This window comes from Leptonychotes weddellii, chromosome 8, assembly GCF_054177405.1.
Source record: "Leptonychotes weddellii isolate Sample4059 chromosome 8, ASM5417740v2, whole genome shotgun sequence".
Classification (NCBI taxonomy): Eukaryota; Metazoa; Chordata; class Mammalia; order Carnivora; family Phocidae; genus Leptonychotes; species Leptonychotes weddellii.
Window position 1 is genome coordinate 89,249,246 of NC_138376.1, and position 17,958 is coordinate 89,267,203.

The 17,958-nt window shown below is 37.8% G+C and overlaps 1 protein-coding gene across 1 annotated transcript in view; it reads left to right on the forward strand.

The window, feature by feature from the left end:
• Positions 1 to 17,690, forward strand: part of RFX6 (regulatory factor X6) — a 56,441-nt gene extending 38,751 nt beyond the window's left edge. The window contains exons 10-19 of the mRNA XM_006734550.3: positions 1,346 to 1,395; positions 3,807 to 3,966; positions 4,865 to 5,009; positions 6,415 to 6,524; positions 7,473 to 7,590; positions 9,580 to 9,702; positions 10,369 to 10,575; positions 11,712 to 12,224; positions 13,073 to 13,285; positions 16,929 to 17,690. Coding sequence (XP_006734613.2) covers positions 1,346 to 1,395; positions 3,807 to 3,966; positions 4,865 to 5,009; positions 6,415 to 6,524; positions 7,473 to 7,590; positions 9,580 to 9,702; positions 10,369 to 10,575; positions 11,712 to 12,224; positions 13,073 to 13,285; positions 16,929 to 17,104 — 1,815 coding nt within the window. The 3' untranslated portion in view covers positions 17,105 to 17,690. The remainder of the gene's footprint in view (positions 1 to 1,345; positions 1,396 to 3,806; positions 3,967 to 4,864; positions 5,010 to 6,414; positions 6,525 to 7,472; positions 7,591 to 9,579; positions 9,703 to 10,368; positions 10,576 to 11,711; positions 12,225 to 13,072; positions 13,286 to 16,928) is intronic.
• The last annotated feature ends 268 nt before the right edge of the window (positions 17,691 to 17,958 follow it).

Genomic DNA, 17,958 nt, shown 5'->3' on the forward strand with positions numbered 1-17,958 from the left:
TGTGTATTTTAATGTACATTTACATGAAAACAAAATTTCTTACAGTTAAGAATGATTCTAAATGTCCCATACTCACTAATAATACATGAAAACTTAGTTAATTTTTATTAACTTTTAAGGTGTTTTCAGAGTGAATAACAGAATGGCTTTTTCACTATCGGTGTTCTGGGGGAAAAGCAGAATTAACCACTCTTATCGGATTAACAACTTAAAAATACTGGAAACCTCTAGCTTTAATGTATTAACGTCAATTTCTGTTCTCAAACCAAGTAAGAGTCCTCAAGTGTCTACAGAAGGTTCCTGAAGACATCACGAACAAAGATGAGCTGGTTGGCCTTCTAGCCAAACATTTATCTGGGAAGAGGGGACACTAATTCCTTGGTAGTCTGACCTCTACTTAGAGCAGCAGTAAGGTCCAAGCTGAGGGAGAAAACTGCATTGCAATCTGGATAAATCTGTTTGGACTGTCATTCAGTACCTCCCAGAAATATTCTTTAAAACATGTTATTTATTTATTGTTTTTACAAATGGTCTGTTTATTTTTAGTCCAACACAAAAGTCCTGAGTTTAAGTACCTTTAAATGAACTGTTTCCTTCCTCATAGCGGACCCAGGGAGGAACAGTAGGATGAGTTTCTGCAAGATCTTCATTCCATCTCTAAAGAATGGTCAGCTTTTAGTCTATAAAACAGCACATGATTACCAAGGTCAATTCATTGGTAACTAACGTACTGGGTATATACATTACTGTCTCATACACATGGAATACATGTGCATTTTGCTGGTAGGATACACAGGCCTTTGTAGATTAGTGTTTACCCACATTTTGAAATATCTTCTCCTCCAGACCTCTTGGTCCTCTTTGTCAGGCTGGACCACTCAGTTTATCAGCCAGCCCCGTGGATCTGCGTTGTTCATATCCTATTTGGTCCCCACTTCCTTTACTTAGTCTAGTTTTTCCTGAGCTGGGATCAGTCAGCACTACCTAATTTCTTCTTTCTACCAGTTCTCATTCAGGTCTTATCCATCTCATCAATGTTTCGGTCTCAGTCTAGCCCTTTCTTTCAGTATTCTTTCTGTTCTGATAATTAACTCTCTGGACCCAGCATATTAGTGTTGCTTGCTTAACCTAGTATTGCAATGTTTCTGGATCCCCACCCCCACCTTTTACACACACACACCCCTTACATGTACATTAATTTTAGAGATAAAAATATAACTTCCAGAAATGAATTAACATATTATTCTCTAGAAAGCTAGGAATTAAAAAGTAATTGACAAATAAGTGTCTTTCTACAAAAATACTAAGTAAGGATATATGTTAACTCTCTTTTGCTGTGATTAAGGTTCTTACAGATGTACTCATTCCTGCAACAATGCAAGAAATGCCTGAAAGGTAGGTTCAGTCAATAAAATGTGATAATTTCTTAGGGTAGGGTTTAACCCTATCCATTATATTAAAGGAAAACATTAAATAGAAATTCATTTGTTTATCAAGATTATTTGCCTGCTCCTGTCCCTTTGTAGTAGCTAGATGATGTGCCTCAATGCTTATAGTCAAACCGCAATGAACAAAATTGATGGAACCATCCTGAAATCCTTTTAATATGAGAGATGCCCAAGTGAAAAATAAATATTTAGGGGTCATTGACCTTGTGGAAACTGGCTAGAAGAATATAAATGGGGATAATTGATGGAAAATAACCACAATGATAAAAATTAAAGAACTATTTTATCTTTATTATTAACTTTGGTCTTAATTGCAAAATCAGAAGGTAGGGTAACAGAATTACCACCTTCTTTTAATGAAGGAATAAGTACTCTTAACACCTCTATGTCACAAGGGTGCCTGGGTGGCTCAGTCGGTTAAGCATCTGTCTTCGGCTCAGGTAATGATCCCAGGGTCCTGGGATCGAGTCCCGCATTGGGCTCCCTGCTCAGCGGAGAGTCTGCCTCTCCCTCCGCCCTGCTCATGTTCTCTCTTGCTTTCAAATAAATAAATAAAATCTTAAAAAACAAAACAAAACCCTTCTACGTCACAGAATGGCTGCACTTACTTAGTGGCAGATATCTGGCCATGCAACTGATGTAATTATAGCTGGCCTTTATTAAACACATCATGGGCTTTGAGACCACATGAATTGTTTCACTTAACTCCTACAACCACCTGAAAGTGACTATTTATGTACTTATCTCTTAAGTATGCCACTGGTTCTTTGTAGAAAATGAAAAACATGCATAAATGCATTAAAAACTCATAATTTCTCCACATTCTTAATGTGTTAGGTTAGTATTTCATAGACTTTTTCTAAGAATACCTGTAAATATACACATTTTTTAAAAAACGGGACCATAGTATATATATTAGTGCAACATACTGTGAAAATCTTTCGTATCAACAAATACAGATCAACATTATCTTTTTAAATGGCTGCATAGATTTCCAGCACCTGAAAAATATTAGACTTTATTTTATTTTATTTTAAAGATTTTATTTATTTATTTGAGAGAGAGAATGAGAGAGAGAGAGAGAGCATGAGAGGGGGGAGGGTCAGAGGGAGGAGCAGACTCCCTGCCGAGCAGGGAGCCCGATGCGGGACTCGATCCTGGAACTCCAGGATCATGACCTGAGCCGAAGGCAGTCACTTAACCAACTGAGCCACCCAGGCGCCCTATACTTTATTTAACCAATTCCTTATCATTGAACAATTAGATTTTTTAAAAACACAACCTGTCAGACTATTCCCCAGTAACAATTATGATTGCATATTCACAAATGAGGAACCTGGCAGCAGAAGGAATTAATTTATTTGCCCAGAGTCAGTTAATTAGTAAGAAGCATAGCCAGGATTTTAATTGAGGGCTGTTGAACTCCACTTCTATTCTTTTTCCTCTATTATGTTACTGCTCACCAGCGTATGCGCCATCCCAAATGTAAATTTAGATCTGTTTTGTTGAGATAGAGTGTGTAGATTGTTGACTACTTTTTAAATTTTTGTGTTTATATATAAATGTTTGTGTGTATGCACAATGAACATTTGCAATTTTCTTTTTTTTTTTTTTAAAGATTTTATTTATTTATTTGAGAGAGAGAATGAGAGAGAGCAAGCACATGAGAGGGGGGAGGGTCAGAGGGAGAAGCAGACTCCCTGCCGAGCAGGGAGCCCGATGCGGGACTCGATCCAGGGACTCCAGGATCATGACCTGAGCCGAAGGCAGTCGCTTAACCAACTGAGCCACCCAGGCGCCCTGCAATTTTCTAAATAGGGTCCTATAGTACCTTTTTGATAATGTATCCCACAGTTATATTTGGACTATAAAATCGGTTACTAGAAACTAATAGTAAATACTTGAAATGACACTATGATCCCTCTGTGATGTTTCTCAAGAAGCCAAGATAAGTGAAATGAAGTGCATACTTACATTTCCCCAGAAATATTTTATAGAGAATGACAGAACCATGAGCTAATGTTAATAATAAGGTATTATTTATTGATTACCCTCTGCACACCAGGTTTGACCAGAGAAATTTCCATGAATTATTTTATATAGTCCTCATAATAATCCTGTGACATAGATACTAATCTTATTCCTATTTAATAAATGAAGCCAGAGCTTGAGGAGATTGAGTATGTTGACCAAGGAGATAAATGGCAGACCTAGGCTGAATCTATATGACTTCAAAGTCATATTCTTGGAATCATAGAATAACAGTATACCTCCATTAAACTACATTTATGTACTGCACTTTGAGCAATTTAGCATTTAATACATAGGTTTTTTTTGTGTATGTGTGTGTGTGTGTAGCTTATTAGCAGATATAAGGAATTTTGCTAAAAATTGGGAACAGTGGGTTGTTTCATCCTTGGAAAACTTGCCAGAAGCTCTAACCGATAAGAAGATACCTGTTGTGCGAAGATTTGTATCTTCCCTGAAACGACAAACATCTTTCTTACACCTTGCTCAGGTACATTGGTATTTGAATCACCAATATAAAAAATGAATTATCTGGTAGCAGAGTAAGAAATTTTCAGAGATTGGAGACCAAGTAGGCAACAATTAAATGCAATCTGAGACCCCAGAGTGAATGCTAGAACCGAAAAAGGACATCAGTGGGAAAATTGATGGAAATTTGAATTACTCTCAGTATTATAGCAATGCTAATTTCCTGATTTGGGCAATAAACAATGGTTAGGTATGATGATAATATTAGGAGAAGATGAATAGGGAGTATATGGAAATATTCTGCACTATCTTTGCAGCTTTTTTGTAAATTTAATATTATTTCAGGATGAAAAGTAAAAAAACCACAAAACTTCTGAATGCAGTGTAAAATGCAAAACTGTTATTTGCTACATGAACCCAGTTAATAAAAATTAACATGTGGGGACTGCACCCATGTGATATTTGATGTTGTGAAATCCACAAACAACACATGTTAAACTACCTACTAATTTGGTTTTCCTAAATAGGGAGGAAAAAAGTAACTCTTAAATTACTGTTTGTATGTTTGTATATTGTTAAAATATATTTCCCCTCCTCTCAAATGATTGTTTGCTTTGTGAAAGTTTCTAGTCCCCTAAATTTTAAAAGACTTGGTTGGGATAGTTCCAGATAAGAAATATAACATTGTGAAATCCTTATTGTATGAACATGGATTAAAAAATTCATTTTCTAATTTCAAAAATAGTTTTCAAAGCTTTAACAATGATCGTGAGTCTCAGCTATTGCTTTTAGTTTTAAAATAAAAAAAAAAACATTTATGATACTCTTCTCTCAAGGAACTATTTCTCTAGTAGCCAAAGCTTTCCTTTAGACAGACTATCAATAATATGGTTTAGTGTCTTTTTACTTTCTTCATGCAGATTGCCAGACCAGCTCTCTTTGACCAGCATGTTGTGAATTCCATGGTATCTGATATTGAAAAGGTTGACTTGAATAGTATTGGATCACAGGCCCTTCTCACCATTTCTGGCAGCACAGACACTGAATCTGATATCTACACGGAACGTAAGTCTTCTCTGTGTATAGAGCTGGGTCTCCCAACCTTGGCACTGTTTGATGTTTTGGGCTGGATAACTCTTTGTTGGGGGTGGGGGTGGGAGTCCCCTTAGACTACAAAATATCTGTTTGAGAAACCTTGGTTTATAGAAACTTTTTTAATTAAAAAATTGTCCTCTACTTAAAAACAATTGTAGCTACAGATTGTAGAAAACCTGGAAAATATAGAAAATATTAAGAGGAAAATAAAAGCCATTCATAATCTCATTGCCTAGAAATAACCTGGGAATAATGGAAATGTTTTTGAGTGTTGTGAGTTTTCTTCCAGGTTTTTTGTTTGTTTAAATTTTTTTTGATTTTATTTATTTATTTGTCAGAGAGAGAGAGAGAGAGAGCACAAGCAGGGGGAGTGGCAGGCAGAGGGAATAAGCAGACTCCCCACTGAACAGGGACCCTGATGTGGGACTCCATCCCAGGATCCTGAGATCATGACCTGAGCTGAAGGCAGACGCTTAACTGGCTGAACCACTGAGGCGTCCCAGTTTTCTTCCAATTTTACATCACATGCATACACATTTTCCTGAGTTTTACACTCTTAGCCTCATATGGTATATGATGCATATCAAAATGATATCTCAACACAATACTGTTTTCCAAGCAGAAATTCCCTGCCCAGGTTTGGACAATCTGACAGAATTTACCAAGGCAATATGCATGACTAGACAACCAGGCTCTGTTTTCAAGGGATAGCAACCCACTCCTTCCCCAACCTCTCTCTGAAAAGACAAGTGCAGCCTCCGATAGACTGTTGAACAAATGATGGGCTGCTCCCTGGGGTGGTCCAACTTCAGCCTTGTTTTCTGTTCCCTAGCAAAAATTATATTACCCTTTGGGATTCAGGAAACTTTAAACTCTTTAATAAATGATAGCCTTAAATGGTCCCTTTAACTTTTACAAGATAAAAGATTATTCAAGTAAGTGGCTCAGTTTCACAGTGCAGAATTTAATTTTTGCTAAAGGTAAGGGATAGGTCAGAAAGCAGGAAATCAGCATTCATTCATCAGTTTTCAGTGAATCTGTTGCATTTAATGAAAGCTTTGGATTCAGAATGAATAATCAGCTATAAATGACAACTTACTCTTCCCCAGTATATACATACTTATATAATACATAAGCCTATATTTCAATATGTACCAAGATATGTACAATCATTATTAAAATTTTGAAGAATAAGAAGTTAAGGGTTTTTTGTTATTTATTCTTAGGATATGAAATAATTCCTTTAACACATTTAATTTCATCTGTCTTTCCATTTTATGCTATAAAATTCTTAATGATTTCTAGTTTTAGGTTTTCTCTTGGGTTCAAAGTAGAGTAATATTGTGTTTTGTTTTGTTTTGTTTTAATATGGTAGATGACTCTATCACAGTGTTCCAAGAACTGAAAGATCTTCTTAAGAAGAATGCCACAGTGGAGGCTTTTATTGAATGGTTGGATACTGTGGTAGAGCAGAGAGTTATTAAGGTATTTTTCAGTGACAGATTCCCAAAATAGAATTTTTGTTAATAGTAAATGTTAAACTGGCTGTAATTTCTTGAATGGTGGAGGAGGGGTGATTGTGTGTAACAATGCTTTGAAAAGCTTTTGAAGACTTGCAACTAAGGTGGCCCAAATATCCAAATTAGGAATAGGCCAGATTCGAGAGTGTTGGGCATAGATTCAGTTCTATTTATCATTTCTTGACAAAGGACTACAAGGCACTATGCCTTCCCTGTCGGTCAATGAATTTATAGCAGAGTAACATCAATAGTGAAAGATAAAAACTGGAAAGATTTGGCCCTTTTCTAAACAGTAAATTTTCATAAATGCTGACAGAAAATGTGGTTTTAAGTATTTCCATTTTTAATTTCTGAGAGCGCAGTATTTTGTGTTTTCTATGTTTTTTCAACTCCTTCTGTTAACATGCAAGTCATCCCTCATGAAACAAGGCGATAAGAGCAAATAGATCCATCACTAGTTGGTGTTAGCCATTCCATATCAAGGAAACTAGTTGTAGTGTAGGGACTTTTTTTTCTCCTGGAAGGAAAACAGATTATCATTCAGGACCAGAGAAGTCAGAGTTAATCATTCACAGAAATATATAACCCTTCTTTGACACTTCACCTTCTGTTCTTTTTAAAGTTCTGTCAAAGGAAAATGAGATAAACTATTTTGTGAATTATTTTATTTTGTTGTCCAATTCTGTTCGGTAACAAAACCATACGGAATAAAGATCTATTAACCTTAAAAATGATAACAAAGACAGATGAACATTAAAATCCCTGGACAGATCATTATATCTGATAAAATAAATTGCATGTCATGCCATCTGTCCATTTGTCAGACAGCTTATCAACCTCTTGATTTTATGTAGGATGCATGTAGTAATGAGATGACAGATTTTATAGTTTCGTTTTGTTCCTTTACTTGTAGACCAGCAAACAAAATGGAAGATCATTAAAGAAGAGGGCTCAAGACTTTCTGCTTAAGTGGAGCTTTTTTGGTGCTCGAGTAATGCATAACCTCACCTTGAACAATGCATCCAGTTTTGGTATCTCATGTGCTTTATAAAGCTCTTCCTCCCTGAATACATCATTCACTCTCCAGTCACAGTTCCTGTCAGTTTTTAAACATGGGGGACTGTCACTCCTCAAATCTGACTATTGAGCCAGTAGAGAATGGTAGTTATGAACCTGGGTTTTGGAGTCAGACCACATGCAGTTAAATCCTAACACTGCTTCTCTCTGGCTTGGTTTTAATCCAAGCTGTTCTGCTCACTGTAAAGAGGATGAATATTTATAACAGGATTATCAACAATCGCCAAACTATGGAAAGAGCCCAAATGTCTATTGACTGATGCGTGGATAGGGAAGATGTGGTATATATACAATGGAATATTGCTCAGCCATAAAAGAGAATGAAATTTTGCCATGTGCAACGATGTGGATGGAGCTAGAGTGTATTATGCTAAGTGAAATGTCAGTCAGAGAAAGACAAATACCATATGATTCCACTCATATGTGGAATTTAAGAACCAAAACAGAGGAACATAGGGGAAGGAAGAAAAAAAGAGAGAGAGGGAAGCAAACCATAAGAGACTCTTAACTATAGAGCAACTGAGGGTTGCTGGCGGGGGTGGGGGGGGAGGTGGGTGGGGGTGGGCTAACTGGGGGATGGATATTAAGGAGGGCACTAGTTGTGTTGAGCACTGGATGTTATATGTAAGTGATGAATCACTAAATTCTACTCTGGAAACCAATATTACGCTGTATGTTAACTAACTAGAGTTTAAATAAAAACTTGAAGCACTTAAAAAAAGAGGACGAATATTGCTCTTATTGGGTTGTGTAGGCACTTTAGTGAGATGATACTTATAAAAGCACAGTCTAGTACCTGGTGAACATTTTATGAATAGCAGCTATTATCATTACATGCCATCAGTACTTGGATAATTTTTTTTGTTAAACAAGCAAGTAAACAATAACTAGTACATTATTTTCAAGAGGCACTACTCATTGCAGTATGGCAAATTTTTGCATCTTTTCTAGGAACCACATAGCTGCACTGCGAGAATCAAAGAGCAGCTGAGAAGACATGCTCTCATATGTTTCTGAAACATCTTTCCTGATCGATTTGACTTGTGAAATGATAAACTGAGTCAAGTTAGCTCTTTCAAAAATTGAATACCTTCGTTTTCTTAAAATTTCTGGGATTCTTAGTTTTGCAGCTATAATGCTAGCTCGTGGACAGTACTTCTGCATTTAGTAGTTGCTTTGCAAGAAATCTTCACATTATAAATAGGTTATGGTTAACTAGGTTGTTTTTATTTAATTCTCAGTGGAACTAGATAAAATCAGTGAACTTGCATTGGAGGATGAACAAAATGTCTTGAGCCTTTTATTTGAAATCTCTTACTTATATGTAAGGTTTCTTAACATATACAACATTGAAGCCTGACTTTGTGATGAAACCAGACTTTTGTTGGGAAGTCTGTGGAATAGTTCAAAGAAGTTTAAGGTTTTCCAGGACAACTTCCAAATGAAAATGACTCTTTGCTTTTGTCCAAACCAAAGAGAACTTTGTTTCAGGCTAGAAAGACATCTTACTTGATACTTTTTTCAGACCATGGTGGCCATTGTCTAATTATTTAGTACAAAGCAAACAGAAATAGAGCAGAGTAGAGCTCATTCTCCCCAGGTTAAAGCTTATCACATTCCAGTGTGTGCCCTCTTAAAGCATAAAGCATGTCTCACTTTCATCCGTATTTTCCTTTGATGTAATTAGTGGCCAAAGAGCTGGCAGGACAGTACACACAGTAAGCTGAGCAGGCGGTACACAGAAAGATTAGAGACTCAAGTTAAGCATGTTGGTCTTAGCAGGTCATTTAAAGTCCAACAAGTATTTGTTGATTTCAGTTGCTCCTTGTAAAGTGTTGTGAGATGGTCACAAAGATAACTCGACTTCTCTCTCTCCCTTTCCTTCTCCTTCTCTCCCTCCTTTCATCTGACATTGTCCTCTCCCCATTCCCATCCACAACAAGGTTCTTTCCATTTGATCCGAATGCTCCTTGATGAATACATTCTCCTCGCCATGGAGACCCAGTTCAATAACGACAAAGAGCAGGAGTTACAGAATTTATTGGACAAGTATATGAAGAATTCAGGTAATTTAAAATGTATATCTTGCTTTGCATATTTCTTTCTTTAAACCTAAATTTAAGAATTTGTAAGTACATGTGTAGTGGGTCTGTAATAGTCTCAGAGGTTTTATCCCAAGCATGTCACAACTAACTCAGGATATGAACACTATCGGAGCACTATTTTTTTCTCTCCACCATTTGCACATAGAGTAGTCAAGGGACTTTGCTGGAAGCTCTGGAGGATATAAAATCGATGTTCTTGTGAGAATTGAAATGAAGGTGGAGAGGTGATTATAATAAAAAATAACCATAATTCAAGACAACACCTGTGGTATACCACCTTGTAAATGGTGTAGAAATAAGTTCTATAGGAATTTGGAGAAGGAAGAGAACATGTCTATTTGGGATGTGATGATTTGCATTTTGAAGACTGTCCACTCCAGTGTGGATTCCTTAGTGCCCCCCCGGAACACACGTGACACTTACAAATGTACAGATAACCATGACCACAAAATCCCCAGCACCACTGCCACGACCAAAGATCTGCCGGCCTTGTTTCCCATGGAAGATATTTCTCTGACATTGGATTTGTGACACAACCCTAAAACATTTTCAGTTTCATTTTCTTGGGCTTATTTATTAGGAATATGGGAATGATGTTAGCTTCCCCATTAAAAAAAATCTTTCCAGATGCAAGTAAAGCTGCCTTCACTGCTTCTCCAAGTTCATGCTTTCTGGCCAACCGTAATAAAGGGAGCACTGTTTCCAGTGACACTGTGAAGAATGAAAGCCATGTGGAAACAGCCTATCTTCCTCTGTCATCCAGTCATCCTGGAGGCTTACCCTCTGCTCTGCACCCATTCCCTGCTGGGAATACGGACACCATGCCACTCACAGGTACGCTGTGAAACACTTGGGCTTCACGCCGTCTCTCAAAAGCCTGTTCCTTTGTTTTCTTCAAACCTGGTAACATCCAGCCATTCCAAGGATAAAAAAGGCTGGTCTTTACTAACATTTATTAAAGCTTTATATTTTTTGTGACTTTCAGCATTTGTCATTCACACTTTTGTCAATACCATTATTAACATAGGTACCACACTGTGATGTGCTCGCTTAGGTATGTTGGAAATACAAATGATAAGTTATTTTCATTTGGTGGAAGAAAAAATTAGATTTGGTATATATGAAATCTTAAAGATGTTTTGAGAGTCAAAAAATGGGCTTCTTGTTTATTTTTGGCTCTTGAGGAGACTTTATTTCTCCTCCATTAAAAAGTAGATTTGGTCACTTTAGGATAACGATGACAATAATTTTCCTCTCTGGTCTAGAGTCCCCTCTGTATCAATCTGAATGTTTAGTGGCTAGAACTCACTACTAGATAATATTTTAAGTCTGCTTTTGCCTTATGTCTTTTCTGAAATTCATAGATATAACTTCATTGGACACACAGAATTTTAAATCTGAAAGGGCCTTTGAGTTCAGGGGCCTAATTCTACCAATGGAAAATCAGACATCCAGGGAGTTGGTGGCATTCATAGCTCATTGTTCATCAGTGGTGTTTGCATGATGGTTTGAATCGGCTGCTTTGAAGCTGTGGTCATTTTGACTTTATTGCCTTTTCCTTTTACCCTAAAAATCAAACCATTTAGCATTCAGCTTGGTTTTTAATTATGGAGAAATGTGAAGAGCAGATCCCTTGACCTTCCCAAGCTTGAGCTCTAACTATCTTCATAGCCATGGAAACATGAAGACATCCCAGACTTTTTTCCACAGTTACTGACACCAAAAGTCTTCCCTGTTGTGAAATATACATATATTGCAATCGTGTTATTTATTTATTTACTTACTTACTTATTGTGATGGTATCTTTTAAACCTACGCTTTCAGTGTTCCCCAGTTCTGTTATTTTTAGAGAGTGAGAATGAACCAAATTGGAAAAAAGTATATTAATACATCTTTTGGATAATTTTTAAAGATGTGTGCCCATCTATTTTAATTTGCCACTGGTGAATGCTCTGTGAATTTGTTTCCAGGTCAAATGGAGCTTTCCCAGAATACTGGTCATCTGATGACACCACCCATTTCTCCAGCCATGGCAAGCCGAGGAAGCGTCATTAACCAGGGGCCAATGGCGGGGAGACCTCCAAGTGTGGGCCCGGGCCTGTCAGTGTCATCACATTGCTCATCATTCCCAGAGTCCATTTATCCTACCCATCCTCAAGGCAATCATGACTTTTATGGGACCAACTCTAACTATCAGACTGTGTTTAGGGCACAGCCTCACCCCCCATCAGGACTCTATCCTCATCGCCCCGAGCATAGTCGATGCATGGCCTGGAGTGAACAGCAGCTTTCTAGAGACTTCTTCACTGGCAGCTGTGCTGGGTCTCCATATAATTCTCGACCACCTTCCAGCTATGGACCATCCTCACACAGCCAAGATTCACACAGTATGCAGTTTTTAAATACAGGAAGCTTCAATTTCCTGAGCAACACAGGGGCGACCAGCTGTCAAGGAGCAGCATTGCCTCCTAGTTCACCTAATGGTATCGAAATTTTTAAAGAATTTTCCCCGGTTTTTGAGATGGTAATAAGGCAAAATCAGACACTGAGCTCCAGATCTGCTGAGCAGCGTGTCATCCCATGTAAAGTTTCTAAAGCTCATGGAATCTTAAATACTTGGAGCTCATTTCTTCCACATACAAACATGTCCCTAATTCTTGTGGTTTTTTAAAGTTGCCCTTCTAAATGCCACAAATGATGAAAAAATATTTTACGTCAAACTATGTTTGAGATCTCCCTGAATAAGCCCAAAAGAAGAATGTTTTGTCCTTTGAAAATATTTCTAGTGAATAATGTTTCTTCTGGAGAACTAGCAGCAGATCTTACAGTTTAGGACCCAAACAGTGCCCCCTGTTAGTCTGATAAAACACTTAAAGTTTAGGGAATTGGAAAGATCTGTGGACTTCTTCAGCCTCCAAAGCAGGCTGTGTTCTCTCTCCTAAGTGTAGGCCAGGCTTTCTTCCAGAAACATAAATCTGTAGATAAAATTGGTATTTGACAAGTAGTGTAGTCTTTGTGAGAGGTTTTTAGTGCTTTTTTTCTTTATAGGAAGATCTTGTTAATTAAGTGAGGAAAACATGAGAGAGGTGTAGTCTTATATCTGAAACTTAACAATAGGATAACGGCTTTGTATTTTTAAAAACAAAAAACCAGCCTAGTGAACCATATCCATAGACAAGTACGAATCCAAATCTATAGTAAATGGAGATGTGAAGGTCATATTTATAACAGGGGATCTTTAGGGCTGTACCCTATTACCTTGTCCTTTTTTCCTTCCTGGAATATTCTTTGTAGTAAGTGAATGGTACATTCTTGACATTTTCTGTTATAGGATACTATGGAAGCAACATAAACTACCCAGAGTCTCATAGACTTGGATCGATGGTGAATCAACATGTTTCCGTCATCAGCAGTGTTCGCTCACTGCCTCCTTACAGTGACATCCACGATCCACTTAACATTTTAGATGACAGTAGTAGAAAGCAGACCAGCTCGTTTTACGCAGACACATCACCTTCAGTTGCGTGTCGAACTCCAGTAGTAGGTAAATTATTTTAGTAGTTCTTAAAAACATTTTCAAAAGCTATTAACCTCAAGTACGTGGTTTTACTTTGGAGGGTGACTGTTGAGGTGAACGGGGCACTCATGTTCCCACGGGTGATTCATCACTTTGGATCTCAAGTCTTATTTTTGTATTAGTAACGGTCTTCCCAGTTCCCATTATATATGTCCCTGTGCATCCTAATGCTAAATCTGTTATTCTTTCAAAAAGAATAGCTGGCATCTTTTATGTTTGCAAAAAATAAATATAACCCGTCAGATGCAGTCTAAAAGACTAAGTTTTATGAGGGCAGGAATGATGTCTTTTTCTCACACTCTCTTGTTCACTGTTGGCCCCAGGGGCAGTGACAAGAGGTGTCTTTGGACCCCGTATTCTCCAGCAGTACCCTAAAACCACTCCAGGTTTAAAACAGTGGTGACTTTACTGTCATTTTCTCAATTATATGTAAAATGTAATTAGACAGCTCTGTAGAAAATGTTGCTGTTTTTATTGTTCTGCTACATACAGTTTAAGTAAAAATTAGCAAAACTGTGTGTTTGCCAGGAAGTCCCCTAGCATCTTCTTGCAACCAGGTTGCTCTCCCTGGGAAAATCCTGCGACGTACTAGATACATCAGCAGCTACCCAGCCAAGTGTCTGCCACATAGTAGGAACTCCATACATCAGTGAGTTGAAAAAAAGGGGCAAAAATATATGGATAGATTTAGTTTCCCATATTACTAATAAGGGATCACAGGACACGTATAGATGCATGTAAATATCAAGGCAGAGTGTTAATGCTTTTATGCGATGGTTGAAATCTTCCAGTGGAATAGATTTCAAGGGCATTGACACCCAACTGGAGCATAGGGAAAATGAGATAAATTCCATCTCTCCCCTCTCGGTGTGCTTTTCCAATAACTCAATAGGAAGCACTTCTTCCCTTCCCGTGACCATCACAGATGCTCCTTGAGCAGAGTCTAGCAGCTCATCTCATGCTATCTGCAGATGGTCATTGCTTCTAGGTTACTCTAATGAAGCAGAAAATTCCACTTCAGGAAGTTTCCTCACCGTGAGACTAAAATGTACCTTGCTGCTATTGTTACTATTAGTTCTGTTTACTCGTAGAGATAGTGGAAGCTTTGCTGGAACATAGCTTGGGTGTAGGAGGGATTCTCAGCTCTAGTTGTCAGAGCTGGCTTACAAGTAAATAGCAAAGAGGGCTTCTGAGTGAAAAGAGGGACTAGAGTAGGTGGGTAAGGAGTGCAAGGGAAGGTAGGACCCACTGTCTGTTTCCTTAGTTATAAAGACTGGTTTTCAGGGACAGAGTAGGTAGTTAGAAAAATGAGAAAAACAGCAATGAGAAGTCAGCAACCATACATGCAGGAAAAGTAGTGTCAGAGAGCCAGTTGGTCAAATTCTTGAGAACCTACTACTATGTGCCAAACTTCATTCTAGGCGTGAGGTTATAGTGGTGATTGGGATGGAGTTCTTGCCTATAAGAAGTTTACATTCTAGTAAGGAGAGATAAGGCAATAGATAAATAGACAAATGCATTAAAAAGATAATGTTGGGTACTCTGAAATCTGTTAAATAGGGTAAAATGACAAATAGTTATGGAGAAACTGCTTTTGGTAAGATAGTTGGGAAAGGAATCCTGAGACAGAGATATTGGAGTTGAAAGCTGAGTGATGAGGAAGCATTGACATGAAGGTCTGATGGTGGAGTTCTAGGCAGAAGAAATGATAAGTGCATAGTTTCTGAAATGAGAACAAGGAAAATTCAGTGGGCAGAAAGAAGGCCAGTGTGTTTTGAGCATAGTGAATGATGACAGTAGAGTAAAATAAATCAGCGGACAGAGACCAGTTCACAGAAGGTGCTGTGAATCAGGGCAAGGAGCTTGGATTCTGTTCTAAGAATAATGGGAAGTCATTGTAGCATTTGAGAAGAGTGACAATGTACTGTACACTTCAGCAACATTATCCTGGCGGCTCCCTGCAGAATGAGAGGGTACGGCAAAGGTGAGGGTCATAAGACCAGTGAGGAGGCTGCTGTGTTGGTCCAGGTAGGAGAAGATGGTGGTTTTTTGTTTTAGTTTTTTAAGTTTTTGTATTTAAAATAAACTGATTAACATATAGTGTATTATTAGTTTCAGCGGTAGATTTTAGTGATTCATCAGTTGCATATAACACCCAGTGCTCATTACAAGTGCCCTCCTTAATGTCCATCACCCAGTAACCCCATCCCCCCCCACCTCCCCTCCAGCAACCCTCAGTTTGTTTCCTATTGTTAAGAGTCTCTTATGGTTTATCTCCCTCTCTGATTTTGTCTTATTTTATTTTTTCATCCTTTCCCCTATGTTCATCTGTTTCTTAAATTCTGAATAGGAGTGAAATCATGATATTTGTCTTTCTCTGACTGACTTATTTTGCTTAGCCTAATACCCTCTAGTTCCATCCACATTGTCGCAAATGGCAAGATTTCATTCTTTTTGATGGCTGAGTAATATTCCTGTGTGTGTGTGTGTCTGTGTGTGTGTGTGTGTGTGTGTGTGTGTACCACATCTTCTTATTCCATTCGTCAGTGGACCTCTGGGCTCTTTCCATAGTTTGGCTGTTGTGGACATTGTTGCTATAAACATTGGGGTGCAGGTGCCCCTTTGAATCACTATGTTTGTATCCTTTGAATAAATATCTAGTAGTGTAATTGCTGGGTCATAGGGTAGCTCTATTTTTAACTTTTTGAGGAACTTCCATAGTGTTCTCCAAAGTGGCTGTACCAGCTTGCATTCCCACCAACAGTGTAAGGAAGATCCCTTTTCTCCACATCCTCTCCAACATCGGTTGTTTCCTGAGTTGTTAGTTTTAGCCATTCTGACTGGTGTGAGGTGGTATCTCATTGTGGTTTTGATTTGTATTTCCCTGATGCTGAGTGATGTTGAGCATTTTTGCATGTGTCTGTTGGCCATTTGGGTGTCTTCTTTGGAGAAATGTCTGTTCATGTCTTCTGCCCATTTCTTGACTGGATTATTTTTGTTCTTTGGGTGTTGAGTTTGATAAGTTCTTTATAGATTTTGGATACTAGCCCTTTATCTGATATGTCATTTGCAAATATCTTCTGCCATTCTGTCTGTTGTCTTTTAGTTTTGTGGACTGTTTCCTTTGCTGTTGAAAAGTTTTTCATCTTGATAGTCTTAATAGTTCATTTTTGCTTTTGTTTCCCTCACCTTTGGAGACATGTCTAGCAAGAAGTTGCTGTGGCCGAGGTCACAGAGGTTGCTGTCTGTGTTCTCCTCTGGGATTTTGATGGATTCCTGTTTCACATTTAGGTCTTTCGTTAATTTTGAGTTTGTTTTTGTGTGTGGTGTAAGAAAGTGATGAAGATGGTGGTTTGAACAATGGAAGAAGTGTAGATGGAACGAGGAGGTAGATTTGGGATATATTTGGGTGATAAGGTTGTCTCTTAATTTAAGTTTGAAATTGAGTTTTCTTTGTGAAATGTGTAGAAGAAAAAACAATGTCTAGGAAAATAGCACAGATATGTGTGATAAATGCAAAAAATAAATACAGAGGCTTAATGTGAGTGGCACTTTAAAGAAAAAAACATATCAGTCAATATGCAATTGCTGATTATATTTTCCCTTACAGCATCCAGCTTGCAAACACCAATTCCTTCCTCCGCATCTCAGTGTATGTATGGAACTTCCAATCAGTATCCAGCTCAAGAGACCCTGGATTCCCACGGAGCGAGTGGTAGAGAAATGGTGTCCTCTTTACCACCCATTAACACTGTGTTCATGGGAACAGCAGCCGGAGGCACTTAAACCAACAGTGTTGGGTGGGGAATGAAACCAACAATCTCTACTGCTCGAATATTATTCACTCAGATTGCCATCAGGGTAAAGAAAATGGAATATACAGTGACAGGACATTGTGTTTTCAAGTCACTGATACAAAACCATGGACAACTCCATAATGAGTGGAGATACTTGCAGACTTTGCCTTGCACACAAATTGTTTGAAATGTGATCTCATTATTAATTATAGTTTCAAACATTATCAAGTGGAACCAGTGGAGCTTTGGAGATGCAAACATTTCAACTATGAAGATTTAATATTTTGCTTCCTAATTTATTGAAGATCTGTGTGCTGTTTCATCTTTGGTCTATAAAAGGAAAAAATATTTAATGCCTTAAAATAACTTTAATTTAATTTATTAGGGTCTCAGAATCATTGTTTACTATCCCTTGTTTGACCAAAAGTCAAATGTGTATGTTCTACCTCCTATGGAAATGTTTACAGGGTTAAGACTTAATTCAGTTCAGCCTAGACCAAAGTTGCTTGACTTTCAATCCTGTGCATTAGTGTGATGATTTCTGTTACATAGCAGTATTCCAATTCTATGTAACTGAACGGAGATTATAAATGCTTTCCCTCTTTATTTAAGAAAGATAAGAAGAAATGAAAGAAATAAAGTATGAATATTTTTAAAGGCTTGATTGCTCTCAGAGCTGTTAATATTTCTGAAGAATGCTTGGGATTTGCAGGCAAAGCTTCTTTGGATATTGAGTTAAAGACTAAAGCTGGTTGGTCAAAACATCATAATTCAAGAATATTTGCATATCACATCGCTGCATTTAAATATAAGGAAATTGTGGCTGATAGACTGCTGGAGCTT